This window comes from Pholcus phalangioides, unplaced genomic scaffold (assembly GCF_987345545.1).
Source record: "Pholcus phalangioides strain wild (caught in Gottingen) unplaced genomic scaffold, Ppha-v1.0 ptg000003l_1, whole genome shotgun sequence".
Classification (NCBI taxonomy): domain Eukaryota; kingdom Metazoa; phylum Arthropoda; class Arachnida; order Araneae; family Pholcidae; genus Pholcus; species Pholcus phalangioides.
The window spans coordinates 56,779,319-56,800,391 of NW_028301596.1; the positions used below are offsets into that span (position 1 = coordinate 56,779,319).

Here is a 21,073-nt window from a genome sequence, read left to right on the forward strand (position 1 = left end):
CAATAGTTCAGGGCTGTACAAATCGCAAAACAAAAAAAAAAAATTTAGGCAATAAAAAAATTTTTACTAGAAGAGAAAGGTCTAAAATAATGCAGGGGTGCAAGAGCTGCGCCGAAACGGTTCTCTTGCTACATGGTGCGCCGAATCCCTGCGCATTTGCGCCAATTCTTGTTTCTGGTTCGCGGAGGTACCCTAATGCACTGTAGTGCGTCAAATACCGGGAATTTAGGAAAAAGAAGCATGAAAATTTTGTTCACGGGACGCGTTCTTTCCGAGACACGGAAAAAAAATACGGAGGAGAAATATTTTTTTTTCACTTCCCACCATCTACCACAATCGCGTTATGTCGTGACCTTGGAAAGTAGTTCTACTACTTTGAAGTATAAAGTCCTATACTGTTATTCGTTAACCGGCGGGCTATCAAAGTCCCTGAATGTATATGCCGAATTTTCCGATTTCGGAGACCGTTTTTTCTCCTGCGGGTTATATACTGAAAATTACGGTAATTTCGCGGCTGCCAACCTGCGTTCAAAGACCGCATACATCGAAAAGAGGATTGGTTTACTCGTTTCAATTACCGACATTTTTCGAAGATCATTGGAAAAAAAATGGGATCTGTTAAAACTCCAGCTAAAATATTCATAGTTTTGTCATCTAGTCACTATGCGGTCGTGTGATTATCGTCGGCAGTTGCCGATCGTGGCAATTTCACATTGCAAAAATTCGGATTTGGTGAACACAGGGGCGGCTCGAGGAAAACAATTTCTACCCATGCGGAATCTGTTTTTGGCGCTACTGACGGCATTTTTTTTTTGGTAAACAAAGCTTTTTTTCACCCTTTCAATTCCATTTGGCACCCCTCCTAGAGCGGCGCCCAATATGGCCGCACGATCCGCCACTGCATTGGTGGGGTAGGGGCATACTCTTAACAATAGTCAAAGGAAGGAGTTTGTACTAGGAGCATGTGCTCATTTTACATAACTTCTGTGAGATACCTTTTTGATATTAATGTACTACCTTTCCAAAACATGTTGGAGAGAATGAAACGTTTGCACTCCCTCTCGTGCATTGCTGGGATGGTACATTACTCCCTCACGTATTGCTGGGAGGTTGCTCAACATTGTATCACCAACAGAACTATTAATTATGTGGGATGAATGGGTTGCACTACAATGCAAATAATTACAAGAAGTGAAATCAGTTCAGAGAATAGATAGATATTGGGCAGACATATTCAAACTTTATAACCTTGAAAGCAGCCCAAAGTTCAAAATTTTGCCAGTTTTGGTGAAGGCTTTTTTACTTTCAGCACATGGTAATGCAGACAGTGAAAGAGAGTTCATTATTAACAAATAAATAAAAGTCTGTTCGAACATTGAAAAACCTGTCCATCCAATGCTTTAATGGAATAAGACATAGAAAATCTTATGTTCAAGGGCATGAAATATTTGAAAAAAATTGTCATTGAGATGCTGAACTTCTGAAAGCGACTTGTGATTCATAATCTGTTAACATGCTATTAGGTTGAGAAATTGTTTAAGTAAATAAAGTATTTATATTTTTCTCGTTTTTTGCATTTTGCTTTTAAATTTAATAATTCCTTTAAATTTTGTGACAAGCTCATTTTTTTTCACGGAAACCCTTATTATATTCTTCACATACTTTTTTTGCTATATCAGGATGAATAAGATTTTGGTGTTCAAGCAGCAGAAATTCTTGTTGCCTAGGTTTTTAGTATGCATGTTGCTTAATTTGAAAAGAGTCTAATAATTTTTATTCATCATTTCAGTAATGCATGTTTTAGTAGTGACATAAGATAATTCAGAAAAAATTTAAATGGATTTTAATTTGTGAAGGAAATTTATTTAGAATTATTTGTTTCAACCATTTTTGGCAAAACTTTTGGCATTTCACAGAAAAATTACTCCTTATATTGCAGATATAGTTCGTTTTTAGTTCTGCTCCAAAAATGAAATTTGCTGCTCCGAAAAAGATGAGGGGCGCTTGTACCCCTGATAATGCTTCATTTGACTTTTTCAGCGCATAAGTGATCCTCTTTCATGTTGGCAGATAAGCTATTAAAAATTTCAAGCATTTTTGTGCTGCTCTCAACTTGCACTTTAATAACTACACAAAGAAAATTTTAGCATGGTGGCCTGCCGCCTAGGATTTGTTCAGCCCAGCAATAGTTCTTTTTCGACAAGATATTACACTTGAGGATCAATTTCTCATTTTGTATTTGGTATGTGTTTCATTCCACTTCATTGATTTATGGTGTTATCATGGTGCTAGAATCTAAATGCTCAGTTTAAGTAGAGGGGGTTTAATTCAGGACCCTCTGTAGATCAGACCCGTGGTGCTCAGACGCATTCCGAAAAATACAGGGCGCTTGTTCCCCATGCCTCAGATGCAACAGTTTTACCTACGAACTTATATAAACAGTCCCTAATGTAAGAAGTTCTAAAATCTGTCATTATAAAAAAAAATGAGGCTTGTTTTAAAACAAGAAATAAATGAGATAAAATGTTTCTCAGCCAACAATCACTAGCTGTAATCTGTATTTCAGGAGTGAAGCGTAATGATTCAATAAGTATATCGTTGTAGGCCTGTTGCTCTCTGTGGCGAGACTTTTTAATAGGGAGATGGCTCATTCGCCCCTCGAAGTTGGGAACAATAGAAAACCAACTTCAGCCGAGCACCACTGTGGCAATGGTGGGTTTAGCCAAATGACAGGTTGATTAAATCGAGCATCCCGCTACATGCGAAATGTTCTGTTATCTGTTTCACCAACACAACAAATGTGGCACTGACTGTGAGAGATTTGTCTTTATATCTGTAACATTGGGCGCATCTGATCAGTGTTGGCTGCTGTTTGTTAAATGCACAAAATTCTTGTCAGTTCTCCTCGAAGTCTCTTAGCTACCAGTTGCTCAAGGGAGCAACTACATCCCAGGTCATGTGCACTAAGGAGCTCCGTAGCTAGCAAAGTTCTTTGGCGATCTGGGAATATTTCATGCTTTCTCCTTGATTTATGTCTGTGAAGCATATAGCAGACCTGCCAATTCTCCCGATTTAAGCGGGAGACTCCGGATTTTTCATCCTTCCTCCCGCTCTCCGGATTTGTTAAAATTTCTCCGGATTTTGGCAGAAAATTAGATTTTACGCGAGCTTTCACGTTGTCGTGGCGTCAATAATTACCATCGTCGTTAGGGAAAACACCCATAGAGGACAGCCGTAGTCATTTCAATTGAGCAGCCGTAAGAAAAAGTCTCTGTGACCACATTTAAGCAACTGGCAAAGACGCGACTTTGTTTTCGTAGCATCGGCAATCATTTATCAGGGGGGAAGCCCTTGGTTGCCGAAATTCCTGTATAATCGTTATTGTATTCCATTAACAGCCGCGCGGTAAACACGGTTTTTCGTCCGGAGCTTTGTAATTTGAATTTTTTTAATACGTTTCTTCCGATTAAACATCTTCAGAAAGAAAATATAAAACTTTAAGCTATATACAGCTAAATATAAAGCCTTTAAGAATTCATATACCCAAGATTATCAATCCCTGATAGCATCCACGAAAGAAAACACATACTTTATAAACAGTATGTAGATGTGATTTCTCTATTCTGCATGGAAAGACTGGCATGGAATTATATTCTTCTCAGGGGCAATGCAGAACCTGCCTGGAGGGGAAGGGGGGGGAAGAATGTAACTTTTTCTTAATTTATTTAAAAAAAAAAAAATTCTTTTATGAACTTTTTTTTTTTTATCAATCTATGAGTGCCGGGGGAGGGGGGGGGTACCCCCCTCGGGAGAATCTCCGGATTTCTGGATTTCAAAAGTTGGCACGTCTGCATATAGTCTGAATGCCATGAATGATGGCAAGATTTGCAAGTGGATGAAACCATTTAAGGGAAGCAGTTTTTTTTTTTTTCATTTTTATCAAATAGCGCACTAAAGTAATGCATACATAGAATCAGCACATATCAGAGCAAGAATCCAAAAACGTCTCACAAATTTAATGCGATCCAACGTGTAAAACGGTTTTGGGCATTTACAAGATGTTTTAAATTAAGAAATGTTTTTAATGTTGCTTGACATGCTACAACATCATTTTTATATATTAAAATAAGAAATTTCATTCGTAAAAATTCATTATTAAATGCATATATCTCATGAAAAATGTACAGATATCTGTATCAAGTAATTTTTGACTCTAACAAAGAGATCCGCTGTATGTTATCGGCAAACCGCTTCATTTCTCGACGTAAATTCATATCATGTCCTGAACCTCTCTGGCACTCGATATGCTCAATGTGCTTTGTAAGAAAAGGTATCAGTTCTGACATGGTAGTGTCGAAATGCTGTGTCAGGTATTCAAGTAGACGGAACACTCTTTGTTGAGACCAAGCAAGTTTCTCCTTCACTATGCTCTGACAAACCGTTAAGAGTATATGGTTTTTATAATCTAAGTTTGTGTTGTTCTTCAGAAATTTGAAAAATGTCGGTAGGACATCTCTCAAAGGTTTCAACGAAGTGCCTTCGAACTTCACGTACAAATTGAACAGGTCCTTTAAGACGCAATCGCATATTTTCCTACCCACGGACAAATTCACTTTCCTCATGATGTCATTGAAAAACTGCACACCAATGTTCGGAGAGATACCGAGAGACATTTCATCCTTGACTATCTCCATGATGAAAATGAAGAACTCGAAACTGACATTTTCGCATCTGTTCGAGACTATATCCAAACTTAGATTTATGATGGGGTTGTTCGAGCTATTCAAGTTGCTTAGGTAATGAACAATGATTTCTTTGAGCTTCCTCTTAATGCAACCGTCCTTTCTGTAATCAAGTCTCGCGAGGCCTTTCAGAAAGCACTGGAGCTGTTCTTTGGAATACTTGGTCAATGTCGCAGGAAGGAATTTATCCTTCGGGAAAGCCACGTTCGGGAGAAGCAGCGTGTCTATCAGTAACGGGAGAACGCTATCTGGATCGCCCCTCTTGTGAAGTAAGGGGGCGCAATATTCTACAAGGCACCCGCACAATCTGTAGACATGAGCCAGAAACAGAGTCGAGGTGTTTTGTCTGATGTGGTCTCTCAGAAACTGCGAGAAATCGTTCGTGGAGGAGAAAACAGCCATCCCGAAGTTGTTGCCAGAACTCCTCGATAAATTCGACGGATCTTTAAAGAGTGGAATGAAATTATCCTTGATTAAACTCTTCTCTTCCAGAGAGGAACAAGCTTTGAACGACTCACCAACGACGTAGAAGAATTTGCGACACATGAGTTCGTGATCCATACCTTCATCCAGCGTCATGTGTTCTACCACAGGGAAGCTCGCTATGACCTCTTTCTGTCCGAGAACTATACGCGTGAACTGGTTCATCTCGTTGCAGTGTGGGACGATATAGACGCAGCACTTCAACCACCAATGCAATACGAAGTTGTGAAGTTTTTTTTCGGAATGCTTCAAGTCATCATAGACTGCAGTTTCATCTCTCAAAATACACGTCAAAAATCGGCATATCGTGGTAGGATTGATGTTGCTTGCACCACCGAAGTATTTAAACAAGGAAACGAACGTGTGGTCGGAGAATTTAGACACTATGGCGGGGTAACGATGGCCAAAGTAAGTGAATATCGCTGCGATTTGTGCCGTTTCTAGTGGCGGTGTCATTGATTTCACTTGATTTTCAATGATCGGCAGTATGTTCTGGAAAATGCTGTGCAATAACGATGCAAACTGACCCTCTGGTGTTACATCTGTATGCTGTGAGTTTTCAAAACGCTGTACCGCCATCAACATATTGTGGACACTCTTGATGATATGACTCAGATCACTCTGGTAGCTCTTCAAGAAGTTCGACAAAGTCGGATTCACTAAGAGATATTCGCTGGCTGAGAAATTGCTGGTGCATTCGAAGACCTCCTGTACGCTGTCCACGTAAAGTATAAGCACGTTAGATAAATCGTGTTGTTTTGAACTTTTCGACAATCGAGTGTAATCGTTACAAACAATGCATAAGACCTGCTCGATCACCACCGCCAATTTCTTTAAGTCCCTTCCCTCTGATTGGTAAATGAATACCAATACGAACATTGCTTTCAAGAAGATCGACGATTTTTTCGGGTCTTTGGATACTTGCTGAACAGCTTTGGTAAGACAGCATATCTTTAGGAAGAATTCCTCGAAGATATCCAAAGGAATGATACAGGCGACGGTAATCATAACGGAGCAGAAGTTTTGCAGTCCCGTTTCGGATAAGTCTCCGAACTTCCTCGGGGTAAACTTACTGCAGAAACGTCCCCTGAACTGCAACCATAATCTCTTCTCCTCGGTTGTGGATGTCCTGAACAGAACGCTGAGAATTTTCAGGTACATGTGAAGACTGTTGTCCTTCGACGGTGAAATTTTGCTGTCATTTTGGAATTCTCGGATTTTTTGTAGCCAGCACTTGCTCGACCTGAATAGATAAGGAAGCTGTAGTTCTTTGCTGGGGACGTTGAACTGCTCGTTGATTCGCTGTATGAAGTAATCTGTCAGTTTCAAGAGCACGTCCCCGCAGGACACCCATAACTGCACCAACGGCAGCAGTAGACACAAAATGTTCCGGAGGGCTTTCTCATTCTTCATCACAACTTCATTAGCGAATATTCTGTCGACGATGAATTTCATTAGGGAAGGATCGCTCTTGATTTGTGTCGAACGATCGTTTGTCCCCGTGATATCATACTTATACAGAGGAGCTACATTTATTATTATCCACAGGAAGAATTCGTCGGTGGAGTTCAACTGCAGCTGGATATCGTTCAAGGTGAATTTTCTACGGATCACATCCGATGGTTCGCAGTTTCCCATTTTCACTATGTTAGATATATGTTGGAAAACTTGATGTAATGAATTCCAGAACGTTCTTTCGTTATACGATGCGTGTCTTTTATCAAGCAGCAAGATTGAAAGGAGCCAGCATTCCTTGACGCACAAACAAGGGAAGGGCGATGCTAAGTCATAGCACACACCAGAACGAATATAATTTTTATCAGCCAGGAAGCATAAATCCCACAGCATCAGCGAAGTAGCTTGCAAGAAAAAATGCCTCGGGTCATCGATGATATCGGTGCAGATTTCCGTGCCGATGTCTATGTTATTTCGGTCACAAATGTGCTGCACTATGTGAAGCACTTCGATGGAAGACCACCATAGGTCGAGAGAAACATGGTAGTACTCGTAACATGGATTATCGAGTGCTGTTATACTATCTTGGAATGCTCCATTGAACAACATTTGGCTGGGTAATGAGTTAAGCCTCCCGACGACCATCAGGAGCCGAAGAAGTTCTTTGGAAAATTCACAAAGGAAGTTTTTGAACCATGTATCGCAGAAATTTTGACTCCTGACATCGAGTTTCGAACCAATCTTCAATAATGCGTTCTTGAGATAGAAGAAAAATTCACATATCTCTTTCCTCATGTCAGAATATTTTTTAGTATCTGACCTTTCGAAATTTCTTTGGTTTATCAGAGCAGCCGACTTCAGAGCTTTGATCTTCTTGACTGTGAGAGTAAAAAGCTGTGTATGATCAGAGAGAAGAGCAGTTTCTGAAGCAAACACTCGACCGTATAGTTTCACTGTTACACCTGATCTCTCAGAAAGCACTTTCAGCTCAGAAATCTTTCTGAAATAGTCGCTCCTCAAATAAGAGGAAGTACAATCATTCGAAGTTAGAGAACCAGGACTACGACAGGAGAAGAGAGGTACGGTCACGTTCAGCACTGAAGATTCCTGGAAGTGTTCTTTGCTTTGTTCCAGTCCAGATTCTGTATTTGGAGACAGTGGTGGAGTTAGAGAGAACGAATCGCTCATCCTACAACAAATATGTGAATAGTATGTTAATACGTATAAAGTTATTCAAAATTTCCATAATTTAAAAAAAAAACTTCATGTTATACATAATGTTCAAACACAGAGTCAATCGGGCCGCAACTAGACGAGGGCTGAGGAATCTGGTGCTCCGGGCGTTGAATCAGAAAGCAGTGGCGTCGGAACCGGAGGTACATTTTGTAGTACTGGATTGAGCACTCTAGAATTAATTCAGAAATGAAAATTTCCTATATAAATACCAAGTGGTGCACCAAAAAGTCCAAAACACTTCCGACGCCTCTGTCAGGAAGGGTGTTGCTGAGTTCATTGTTTTCCAGTTAAAAATTATGGGGGGGGGGACAAAAAAAGAATACTGGCCTCTCAGACTAAATTTGCGTTTCTAGCTGTGGTCATGCAGTCGAGCCACATGGGGGGGGGGGTGACTACCTCCTATCTCTGAAATCAATTGCGTTTGGCTAAGGTAATAAGGCAAAGAGGGCCGGCCACCCTCACAAGATTCTGGGCCTGGCGCGAAAACAATCGCTACTCTATCTAAATTTAATCTTGGCAAATAAGAATTATTTCTCCCGAGCTAGAGTCCGTCTCTATGTGAAAAGCCATATATATACTTCACGCTGATATTTTTCTAGACTTTCAGAGCACCGCTGCATATTCCCTTAGAGGCGGATCAGATATCTTTAAGCAGGGTTGACAAATCGAGAAAAAATCTAGGAGCCAACCAAATGTTTCAGGGTCAAGCGCATTTCTTTTACTAAAACTCCAAAAATATCTGGTGGGTATCATAAATGTCAAGTTAATAAAAATATTTGGGGGGGGGGGGTGTGGCATCTTAACGCATTAGCCCGTTCACGTCTCTATGATAATGAGGTTTGGTGGTATAATTTTTGAGAATAAGTATATGGCTATCAAATCACCCGCTTCACTCCTGAAATATAGATGGCAGCACTGAAAATCAGACACAACACTAGATACGCACTCAGACTGTTAGGTACACACAGGAACGCAACTAAGGGGAGAGGAGGCGGGTCTCGTGCCCCGGGCGCTGAACCAGAGGGGACGCAAATTTTATTTTCAAACCTCTCCTTCAACATTACAAGGAGGCACCAAAATGCGCAATTGCCCCTGGTGACCAAACATCTAGTTGCAGCCCTGGGTACACACACACTTCCGGCACAACTCACCAGGTAGTAAATTGCCAGATGGCGATAGACGCCAGTTGTGCTCGGTTTGAAAGAAAAAGAAAGAAAGGTATATAGGCGGGTATATACAGGGTGATTATAAAAAAACTATCTCGACATATGGGCCCCTAACTATCATACCATTCACAGAAACTGAATAAAATTTTGGCATAAGGTATTTTGATGTATGCGCTCAAGAATGATATGGAAAACAACAGCGTCACTCTAACAGTTACGGTTACAGTGAGAAAATTTCGAAAATATCAAATGGCAACACCAAGTTTTTTGTATTGGAATGTGATCTTCATTGTGAAAAACCCTAAATAGCGTTCGAACGGCAACTGTAGCATGAAAATCACCGGCGGTAGATAGGCTAAAAGTGAGGACAACCAATAAGGACAGAGAAGCAGCATAAAATAAAGCATTTTATTGTGTTTCACAAATTTCCCACATGACCTTGTGGAGGGCTTATCAGGCTGGGATCTCAGCCGAAGAAACGGTGTGACGAATGAAACGAACATTAATGCTCTGGTGCACGGCAAAGTCCTTTTTACTGTTTCCTTGCCTAGCTCCGGGGATTTTCGTGCTACAGGTGCCATTCCAACGCTATTTAGTGTTTTTCAGTATGCAGATCGCATTCCAATACAAAAAACTTGGTGTTGCCATTTGATATTTTCGAAATTTTCTCACTGTAACCGTAACTGTTAGAGTGACACTGTTGTTTTCCATATCATTCTTGGGCGCATACCTCAAAATACCTTATGCCAAAATTTCATTCAGTTTCTGTGAATGGTATGATAGTTAGGGGCCCATATGTCGGGATAGTTTTTTTATAATCACCCCATATATATATACATTATATACTCTCTTCCTCTATGAGTGAGAAATGGTCTTGGCCTTATGCTTAAACAAATAAAATAAAGATTTTTCCAAATGTGTGCGTGGGGGGGGGGGGTACTCAAGTGCATGTGCCTAATATAGATTTATTTGGCTGTGGTGAAAAAATCGTACCTTTTTCTTGAATATTGTAACCAAATCTCATTATCACGAAGCCTCTTCTCTACTTGACACCTTTGGCCATGTCTGGTTGGGATTATGCGTTTAGACTACGGTGTTCAACCTTAAGCAGAGTGTGGGTCACTTCAATGGTTTGAAAACGAAGCAGGCCACTTGGGTGATCTGGAAATGTACTGCGGGTAAATTGAGTGATGTGAAACTGAACTGGGGGCAGACAGACAGACATGACCACTGACCGCCCAGAGAGACCATCTTGGGATAGTTGAACTGGGGGCAGCTTAAGTACTCTGGAACTGTGCCCCACGTCACTTGAGTGATCTGTAAACGTGCCGCGGGCCACTTGAGTGATGTGGAACTGAACCACGAGCCGCTGAAGTGCTCTGGAACTGTGCGCCACATCACTTCAGCGATCCGTAAACGTGCCGCGTGTCAACTGCAACTGTACCGTCGGTCACACAAGTGATCTTCATACATGCCATGGCTATAATAAGTGATCCACCAAGCCACCTAAGTGATCTGTAGATGAGCCGCAGGTCACTTAAGCTTTCTCCAGCGTGGCTTCGTTAATCGCTTATATCCCTCTCTTGGGACAGAGTGGGAGCCATGTTCTGGTTTGGTGGTGGTGGGTCACTTAAGCGATCAGGGAATGTGCTGCTTAGTTAATTTTTATACAAAATTCGGTTTGAGATCGCAGACCACAAGAGATGTCTCCGAGGGCCCACAACAAAATTTCGCCCGTGGGTCATGGGCAGTGCCATCTTAACGCATGCGCCCACCGGGACACCAAGTTAGAAGGGGGAATCATGATCATGCGGCCAGGTTAAGATTTTTCGAGATCAAGCACGTAAATTGTAAAGTTATTGGTAAGCAGACATTTGTAGTCAGGTGGGGGGGGGGGGGCTCAAAAAAATCAATTTCACCTGGGGCTTATGATGCCCTTGAGACGGCCCATGTCATGGGTTGAGCATAAATTATACGGTTTAGACCAGTGTTTCCCAACCTTTTTTGTCCCATCGCCCCCCAACGCAATCTAAATCATAGGATCCTATGTTATACCCGTAGCTTCTACCGCCCTTTGGAACATTCCATCACGCCCACGGTGGGAATCACTGGTTTAGACCATAGTTTCCCAAACTTTTTTTTTTCCTCTCATCGCCCCCCCCCCCAACTTAAATGAACCCATAGGATCCTATGTTAAGTCCGTAGCTTCTATCGCCCACCAAGGGGCGATATTGCTTACTTTGGGAAACACTGGTTTAGACGGCAATCACACAACACTGTGTAGTTCAAATTCGGAAATAACAGTTATCAATGTTATTTGAATGTTTACACTGTCAACCGTTAGGTAGCGCTGCTTAACAATGACGTCATGCAAACATAAAAAGTTTTTTTTTCTGCCCATTCGTGGCATACGACACATCATCATCACTATCACATCCCTGGATGAAGTAATGTTTATATGGAAATGGCTGCCCGTTGATATGTTATAACGGGCTATTGATGAAACTCGTAAAATTACTCGTTTAGAAGAGGTTTTTTTCGGGTCCTCGGAGATTTTTCGTCGATGGCGAACCGCACGGTCAAAGACGCCCATTGCGTGAGGGGTACCAACCCTCAGTATTTGATAGAAAAGATCATCAGGTCAAGGATCTACGACTGCCGGTATTGGAAAGAGGAGTGCTTCGCTCTCTCCGCGGAGCTGCTCGTGGACAAGGCGATGGAACTGAAGTTTGTCGGGGGCGTCTTCGGGGGCAACATCAAACCGACGCCCTTCCTGTGCCTGGTGTTGAAAATGCTGCAGATACAGCCCGAGAAGGACATCGTCATCGAGTTCATCAGGCAGGAGGACTACAAGTACGTGAGGGCCCTCGGGGCCACCTACATGAGGGTCGTGGGCACCTCCCTGGACTGCTACAAGTACCTCGAGCCCCTCTACAACGACTACCGCAAGATACGGCGCCAGAACCGCCAGGGCGTGTTCGAGGTCGTCCACGTCGACGAGTTCATCGACGAGCTGCTGCACGAGGAACGCGTCTGCGACATAATCCTGCCGCGCATACAGAAGAGGCAGGTCCTCGAGGAGAACAACGAGCTTGATCCCAGGATCAGCGCCCTCGAGGACGACCTGGAGGGTCCGGAATCCGAGGAGGAGGACGACGACAGGGAGCTCGCAGAGGAGAAAGGGTACGAGGACCTGCAGAGGCGCGGGGACGACCACCGGAACCACGCGCCGGAGTATAGGGATGACAGGATGGCCTACGACGACAGGAGCAACAATCGCCACACAGTTGCATCATCGCCTCCCCCAAGACGCAGGAGGAGTCGGTCGCCACACAACAGGAGAGAGCACTCTCCCCGCCGGCACTCCAGGGAACGGGAGAGAGACCGACACAGGCGCCGGCGCAGCAGGTCCAGAGAGGAGAGGGACAAGGGGCGAGAAAGGGATCATAAGCACCGCTCAAGGTCACCAGACAAGCGCCATGAAAAGAAGAGCGGTCATCACAGCAGCAAGCATGGACACAAATCTAGGGACCATAAGGAAAAAGATAGAAGTCGCAGAGCATGATTTGGTCCCACATAGACTAATGTATTTCAATACTTTTGATTATATTCATCGTAATTTGAAATAAAAATATACATGGTAGTATGTTCTGCGCTCTATAATTTTTTTAGTTATCATGACAATTTCCTTAACATATTATTGTTAATTTCCTCATTATGCAAAAATGACTATGATGTTGCCAACATGCAAGTGTCATTTTCGTGAAGACTGGGTGAGCCCATGCATTAAAACTGCACTGCCCAATATATGGTTTACCTTTTTGTCGCCAAATAGTAATGTGTCACTAGCATTATCCAGAACAGCTATAGCTATTTTTTTTCTTTGATGAGAAAAATTGAAAATAGTGACAAGAACCTGCCAAGAGTGAAATCGAGTCATAGTTTTGAATGTCTTTTTTGCTTAAGAAAAATATTGCCAAAAAAGGGATAATACTATGGATGTTGGAACAAGAAAACGACTATAGAAAAACAATGTTGCAAGACTAAGGGTAGGATTACACTATAAAAATTTAATAAATCTTTTACAAAACTTCAAAAAAAAATAAACCACCAATAAGCCCTACTGGTTATGCTCGCTCGAATGTAACTGATATGCCCCCCCCCCCTTTATTGAAAGAGATGTAAAGGGTATAATTTGTGTTTCCTCTGCTTGAGGTGTGCAGGTGGGTCCCATGCCTTAAGATGGCTCTGAATATAGTCCCCTGAGGTCACATACACAGTGTAAGCTGTTTTTTGTTGATTTGTTTTCCTCTTTGTGTTCTTTTCCGCGAATTAGTGTAAAAAAAAGGTCTGATGAGAGAACAAAACTGGCGAGAAAACCCCAGGTGACTGAGTAGATTAACGCACGGCCAGATTATCCACTGTAACTGGATGTCATGTATCTGTGGGAATACAGTACTGAAATTTTCTTTCAAAATCTGGAAATGTTAATTTGAACTGAATTAAATTGAGGTGCCCAAACTCGCATTCAAGGGTAACTCAGATAAATTCATTGCAAATTGATTTTCCAGAAAAAAAACAATAAAATTGTAGGTCATGGGTTAAAAACCCCTTACACTAAAATGTCACTCGCACTCATGCTATTATTGTCTTCCAAGCACGAAACAGGAACTTGGCAATGTCACGTCGGACGATTTCATTCTTTTCTATTAGGAGAAACCAAACATGAAAGCATAGTCACTGATGAGTGATCTTCGATGCGCAATCACTTTACCCAAAAGAATAGAATTGTCCAACATGGTGTGTCCAAGTAGTCTTGTGCTTTAAAGACTGTACATAACTTATGTCTGTGTCAAGTGTGGATCTAGAGAGGGGCAATCGCCCCTCCTAATAGCAGAATAATATGGAGAAAACTTGCCCCATAAAATATGAGATGATGTAATGCACAGACCCAATAAGTCGCATCCCTGACACATCACCCTGGATTCACCTGCCTCCACTTCATTCGCAGCTGAAGATATCTGCCTCTGCTCTATTTGCAGCTGAGATGTCTACCTCGGCTTCATTGTAGCTGAAGATGTCTTTCTTCGCTCTATTTGCAGCTGAAGGTGTCTGCCTCCATTTCGTTTGTAGCTGAAGATATCCACCTTGGCTCCATTCATAGTTGAAAAGATGCTTGCCTTCATTCCATTCACAGCTGAAGATGTCTGCCTTTGCTCAGGCATGTATCCTTGGTGGGGGGAGTGGGGATGGGAACAACTGCCTCTCCCTAGAGGCGAATAATATAAGAAATATTTCTGTTCTGTAATATATAGGACAATCAAAACTCATGAAATTCACATCACCCTGGATCCGCACCTACTCAGTGTGTATAGCTCCAGATGGATTCACTCATCCGTAGCTTTTTTTGATGTAAGACAAGGGTCATCAAGTCCCATAAAAGTTGAAAGCAACATCATTTTGTGCCATTTTCCTCAGAAAAAAATACATATTGTCCTAAAAAAATTTAGATAAGCCTATTAAATTTTTCTTTTTTTACTTATTTATCCTATTCTTAAGCCAATAATTTTTCAACCGCTCTTGCATATATTGAACACACTCCATCCTAGAGATGTAAAATTCCCAAGAATATTCTCATCGAGAAGAATATTTGAGAACATTCTCTGGAAAGACTGCTATTATAAATAAATTGAGAATATTCTTATTTTTTATGGGAATATTCTGGAGTAATTTACAACAGTCTTTCAAGAGAATAAATTCTCAAGAATGTTTATATATATATTATAATATATATTATAATGAATAATCTCCATAAATATAACTTAAGAATATTCTCTGGAGAGGACTATTATAAATAACTTGAAAACAATTCTTATTTTTTCAATAAGAATATTTTCCAGCACACTTTGTAACAGCAGTTCTCCCAAATAATAATAATATAATATAAAAATAATTTCTATAAACACAGCTTGAGAATATTCTCTGGCAGGACTAGTATTATAAATAACTTCAGAATAATGCTTATTTTTGATAAGAATATTCGCCAGTAATTTATGATGGTAGTCTCTCTCTCTCCATCAAGAAGACAGGAAAATTTAAACCAAAATGGCTGAATTGGACAACTTGCAAAGAAATATGAGTGATAAAAATTTTAAAAGTGTGGGTCATTCCCAAAAAAAAAAGTGTACAAACCGTTTCCAAGACTGCAATTATTTACAAAATTTCAGAGCACTCTAGTAGTAATTTAAATTTTTTTCTAGTACTTCATTTAATTCTCTGTCATATGGCATTTCTTAATTTGTTTCAGATGGTATCTAATTTTTTTTTTAATCATTGTAGCAAAACCCTGAAATCTTGCTGTCCCAGCTTGAAAAACAGTGTTAAACAGATACTTTTGGTGCGAATTTCTCTCTGGAATTTTTTTCAAAAACTTGGAATCACATTTTATACATGTACCATAGATAAATAAAACTAACAATAAAATTTTGAAAAAAAAATTTCTTATGAAAAACTATTTGTTCGTGTCCCGAAATTTTTCCCATATTAAAATTGTCCACTCTGTTAGTCATGGGAAATATATTTTTATACCAGATTAAATTTGATAACACTTTTGAGCTCATTGAAAGGTTTACTTTTAATGCTTAATCAACAATTTTGGATTTGACTTTTGCAAATTCACGTTATGTCTTTAGTACCAGATTTTTCTCTGTCTGATGTCCACTCTGTTAAGTCATTATCATAAATAATTAAGATTTTTTTTCTTCTATATCAACATCAAGTGAAAGTATATGGAGATATTCTTCAAAATATAAAAAGTTCCCATCAATTATTTAAATTTATAATGAAAAAATAATAATTTAGGTTAATTTGCCTGCTCTAATTTGTCTTCCAAAAACTCAAGCAACGCAACAGAATAAAAACTATGATTTGAAGTAAAGTTTTCTTGGTTAAAAGGTTTTGAAGGTTTAAATTAAATTAAATAAATTATCTATTCAATTTAAATCCTTTACCACATTTCCCATCATGTTTTAAGTTAAATTTTAAGTAAGTAAAGTAGTGCAGATCGTTAAAATCACTGTCAGGCACATATCCAGGAAGATGTGTCATAAGGGGCATTTTAGAATGAGTGAAGGTCATTATATAACAATACATTCTGTTTTTTATGGGACAGAAACCATTCTTTTCCTATATTATTGTTTCCAGGTCTAATCCCCCTCCCCCCAAGTCCACCCTGGATCAGTAATGTGAGAGGCATAAACGCGAGATTTATACCAGCATCAAATTGCTATTCAATTTCAACAAAAAACTTTGAAAAAAAAAGAAAAATCATCCTCATGATATAATATACAGCTGATCAAGTCCACTTCTACCAGATTTTAATAATTTTACCTGACCAAAATTCAAACTACAAGGGGGGGGGGGTATGTTTTTGAATTTCCTCATGAAGTGGGAGTTTTTCAAAGGTTATAGAGGAGTCTCTGGGTCCCCTATCACATTTTGTATGCAATTTTTGAGAAAATAAAAGTGTGTTGGTATGGCCTGTTTAGAATACTTGAGATATCTTTCTCTAAGTTAAACATTTCTGCTCACTCTGCTGCAATAATGTCCATTCTGTTACGGGAAGCATTTTTGCAGTTCGCAGGCAAAAAAATTTTTAAGAACACGTCAAACTAAGATGTTAAATTATAAATTACCAACCCCTTGTCTGTCAGAAATAAAAAGTTTTGATTTTGAGTTGCTAAATATATGTAAAAAATAAACTTTTCCATGTGCTAATTCGAAAAAAATCATGAAAAACCATGAAAACGACAAAAAAAAGTAAAAAAATTTTGAACTGATTTTTTTTAGCGTGTGTAAGAAATAAGCTGATTTCATTATTTTACGAGATAAAAACAGAAGAAATAATAATAATTTCTTTTGGAGCGATATTTGTTTTCGTAACAGAGTGGACAAAATCCATGATTTTCTGTCATAAAATCCAAAAAAATAAAATATTGCTACAAAATAAAAGTGAAAAATATTTATGAAATATTGACTTCAGCCAATGACTTCAATTTGAGATCAATTTTATTTTTAAAGTTCAACTTTGAATTTTTCATTTCAAAAATGTGGAATGTACACTTTTTTTGTGAGTGACCCATGAACACTGAAGAAAAACAACAGTTGTATATCTTAGAATGAAGGTGATTGATTATAAGAATAACTTCCAATCAGCTTTAGTTTAAATTTTTGCTTTGAACTTATTTCTGAAAATTTATTCAATTTTAAAAGAAATATTTTAATCTTTCAAAGTTTTCAAAATCTTGAAAACAGAAACTTTTGAGCCCTCACTGTAAACTAAAAGTTGTGATTATGCCAAAAATTGTTTTACTTTTAATGCTTCTGCAGTGTGAAAAAAAACTGAGTTATATTTCATAATTTAAACAAAATTAGTACAAATTTAATTACTTATTTACTATTAGTATTTAGAAAAATGAATATTCTCGATTATTCTCTAATTTTTACATCTAGGAGAACATCCTCAGATTATTATCGTTCTCTAAGAATATTCTCACATCTCCATCCTGTTGACATCAGTGATTGCTACACGATATATTACAACAAGAGGACACCAAAAATAATTTCTCGAAGAGAACAAGTGCATCAGCTTTCAGTTGTTGCTGTTAGTCAGCTTGTTGTTGGGACGAGTTTATTTTCTTCTCAAGGTTTTCACTAATACTAGTGGTCAGCATTATCAGCTTCAAAGCGTGAACGCGAGCCAATCTCATATTTTAAAAAAAAAAAGACTTTCCACAGAGAACACAATGAGGCCAACCACATTTGAAATTCATGTATAATACATGAATCGCCGCCTGGCAGTCGAGTGGTTAGGGAACTAGCTTCTCACTGTGCAGGTCTGAGTTCGAATCCTGGTTCGGGCATGGATGTTTACTAACACTAACAAATTCCCTGGACGGATCATGCTGATCCCTTGGGAATACGTGAAGATCACGTTATTTATCAATATTTATTTATTTATCAATAAAAAAAAAAGACTTTCCACAGAGAACACAATGAGGCCAACAACATTTGAAATTCATGTATAATACAATAGGCAAAATCACCTGCTGAGTTTACTTCTGAATTAGGAAGTTAGATGGCAGTGCTTCATGAACACATAGTAGCAAGCATTACTCAGAAATGAACTTCAAGTTAGATATACACCTATGCACAGAGCACATTTCGACATGCATCAATTCATTGGATGTTCATGAGGTGTGAGATTTAGTAGTAGTAGTACTTTTCAACGATTTTTCTAATTCAATAACGCAAACTTAGACACCTCCTGATCATGCTAATGACAAGCATTGGGAAGAAAACTTTTCAATGCAGACAGAAGCATTTTGCTCCGAGAAACTCATCTGTTTTGAAGGAATATTCTGTAACTGAGATCAATGAAAACCCGTGAAATTTCTGCAGTTGCTGATGGAAAATTGCGTAACTTCTGTACCCCGCCTGCTCCCCCCTAGTTGTGAGCCTGCCTATAGGCCACAAAGCTATACTACCTATGTTACCAAAACGTTCAACAAGCCACAAGTATGCAGCGGGTAGCCAAGATTCTGTAAGGCGAGTCGTGCCAAATTTGGCAATTCTTTCTTGTCGCCAACTAATTACCTTCGTGCTTTGGTTCTTCCAAAAATTCGAATGCTGCCAATATTTTTTTTCAAACAAACGTGCTATCCTTATCTATTTTGGCATAATTTTCATTTCTTGTTACCACCAGTGTATTAGGTCTCGTTATCATGTTCATCATTATTGAAATTTATTTAGGCCAAAACCCTGTTCGTCATCGAGCATCCTTCGCTTTGGGAATTTTTCAATTTTCTAATAATGAGAGTATTCTTATTCATTCGGATGGAAAATTACTTCAGTTTTTGACAGAATTCTGCATGATACCTGCAAAAGGAATTATAGTTTCTCGCCCAAAATATGCTGCCAGCATTGTTTCGAACTGCACAAAGAAATTTAGTTGGGATTGCAGAATAAGAATTCAGAACCCAAATGTAATGGGTTGGTGAATTTTGTGGCCAATATTTATTTTCTTCATTGGCTCTAGAACTCCTCCTCACAATGGTCAAGCTTGCCAAAGGAGAAGTGTCAATTTTTTTATTTTTTTTTTTTGGCATCTTGATTTTTACGATACTGAATTTGGTGATAAAAAAAATTCTAGGTTGCCAAGGAGCAAAAACCTTGGCAAAATTAGAAATCACCAAATTTGGTGCAATTCTGCTTATGGAATCTTAGCTTCAAAGGCCATGTGTTGAAGACCCCCTGGTGTGGTGATTTGTGTGCCTGCTTTGAAGTGATTTTTTTGTAGACTATTCTGGGGAGCAGCGGGTGGAAAAAGCTTGAGAACCACTGAACTAAGCTATTGAATCAGGGCCGTAGCTTGCCTTTCTTGGGGCCCCACTTGAAAGGGTCATTATTATGTCAAATAAGTGTACATTTATTAGGGGAGGGGCCCATTTGGCACAATGGCCCTGGGCAGTGCCCCAGTCAAGTTACGGGCCTGCATTGAATTAACAAAAAATAGATGAGAGTGAAGAGGTCCCATTTATCTTGGTACTCCTATTTATCTGAGCACCCCCTTACAGCAAGGGTGCTCAACCACTTTAGGAGAGTGCAGGCCACTTCATTGGTGTAGAAGAGTGTTGCAGGCCACTAGAGTTAACTGGAACGGTGCCTCAACCCACTTGGGTAATCAATTGAATCATCTACAAATGTCCCGTAAGTCACACACACACAAGTGAGCTGAAAATATGTCGTCGTTGGCAAATTGAGTCATCTGGAAATATGGTACAATTCACTAAAGTGACCTGAAAGTGTAATGTGAGTTATATGGAAATGTCTCAGTCCACTCAGGTGATCTGAAAACATGCAACGGGCCAATTAAGTCATCTAAAAATGTATGAGTCACTGAAAGTGTGTCGTTGGTCACTTGAGTGATCTGGAAATGTGCTAAGAGTCACTCAAATGAAATGAACTGTTGTTGTGTCATGAGCCACTTAAGCGATGACACATATCTGTAAGCCACTCAAGTGACCATGTAAAACATGTCGCTAGCCACTTAAGCGATCTGCGAATGTGCCACAGGTCTTGTAAGTGATTTATAAATGTGTTGCAGACTGCCATTGTGATCTGGAATTGTGTCTAGGTCCACATAAGTGATTTATAGATGTCCTGTGGGTCACTTAAGGAATTGGTAAATAGCCTCAAGTCATCTAAATGCTAAATGATCTTCAAGTGTACTGTGGGTCACCTTAAGGATCTGTGAACGTGCTGCATGTCACTTAGATGATCTGTAAATTTGTCGCGGGCCACTGGCGTGATTTGTAAATGTGTCGCTTAGTTTATTTTCCCAATATTAAAGTTCGAGGGACCACGGACCATGACTTCAGCTTTACGGCAACATGAGCTTGAAATCTGCATAATCTTAATTCTTGAATGCAATTTATACAGTGTATTTAATTGAAGAGTTGATCAAGTGCTCGCAAGCAAAAAATCTGGCATGAGCATTGAGCACTCTTGGTGCTTCAGGGAGCACTGCGGTGCTCGCGAACAGGTTCAAAATCGCTGGTCTACTGTGATTATGAAATCCTTAAAATATGAATAAATATGAATTGTGTAAACAAAGAAAATAAAGTGAGGGGAAATAAAACAGATATTCACTTGATAGCGAAGCTCAAGGAAGGACCATCAAATTTTGTTGAAATCCATCAGCTGTTTGAAGGAAACTTCGCCATGAGTCCCATAGAAATGCATTAGAAAAGCCAAATAAATATCACTAGTATTTATTTTGATATTTTGGCGGGAAATATTCGAGCACCAAAACAATCAAGAAATTTGTATAGTTTTATTTGAATTAACTTCTATTTTATTTCAAATATTTTTGTTCTCAAAAATCGGATAAGGACAATAAAATTACCATCAAGTAATTAGTCAGTAAGTCAA

At 39.5% G+C, this 21,073-nt stretch overlaps 2 protein-coding genes across 2 annotated transcripts; one reads left to right on the forward strand and one right to left on the reverse strand.

The window, feature by feature from the left end:
• Positions 1-3,988: 3,988 nt before the first annotated feature.
• On the reverse strand, positions 3,989-20,954 carry LOC149088934 (protein MMS22-like). The gene is made up of 2 exons (XM_089250973.1): positions 20,792-20,954; positions 3,989-7,869 (listed from the first exon to the last, which is right to left on the reverse strand). The coding sequence occupies exon 2, from the start codon at positions 7,866-7,868 to the stop codon at positions 4,197-4,199; it is 3,672 nt and encodes a 1,223-aa protein (XP_089107099.1). The 5' UTR covers position 7,869; positions 20,792-20,954; the 3' UTR covers positions 3,989-4,196.
• Prp38 (pre-mRNA processing factor 38) lies at positions 11,520-12,728 on the forward strand. Its single transcript, XM_089250984.1, has one exon. The coding sequence runs from the start codon at positions 11,646-11,648 to the stop codon at positions 12,645-12,647; it is 1,002 nt and encodes a 333-aa protein (XP_089107110.1). The 5' UTR covers positions 11,520-11,645; the 3' UTR covers positions 12,648-12,728.
• Positions 20,955-21,073: the final 119 nt, after the last annotated feature.

Coding starts and splice junctions, on each gene's coding strand:
- Prp38 (XM_089250984.1), top strand. CDS start 11,646: ATGGCGAACCGCACGGTCAAAGACGCCCATTGCGTGAGGGGTACCAAC.
- LOC149088934 (XM_089250973.1), bottom strand. CDS start 7,868: ATGAGCGATTCGTTCTCTCTAACTCCACCACTGTCTCCAAATACAGAA.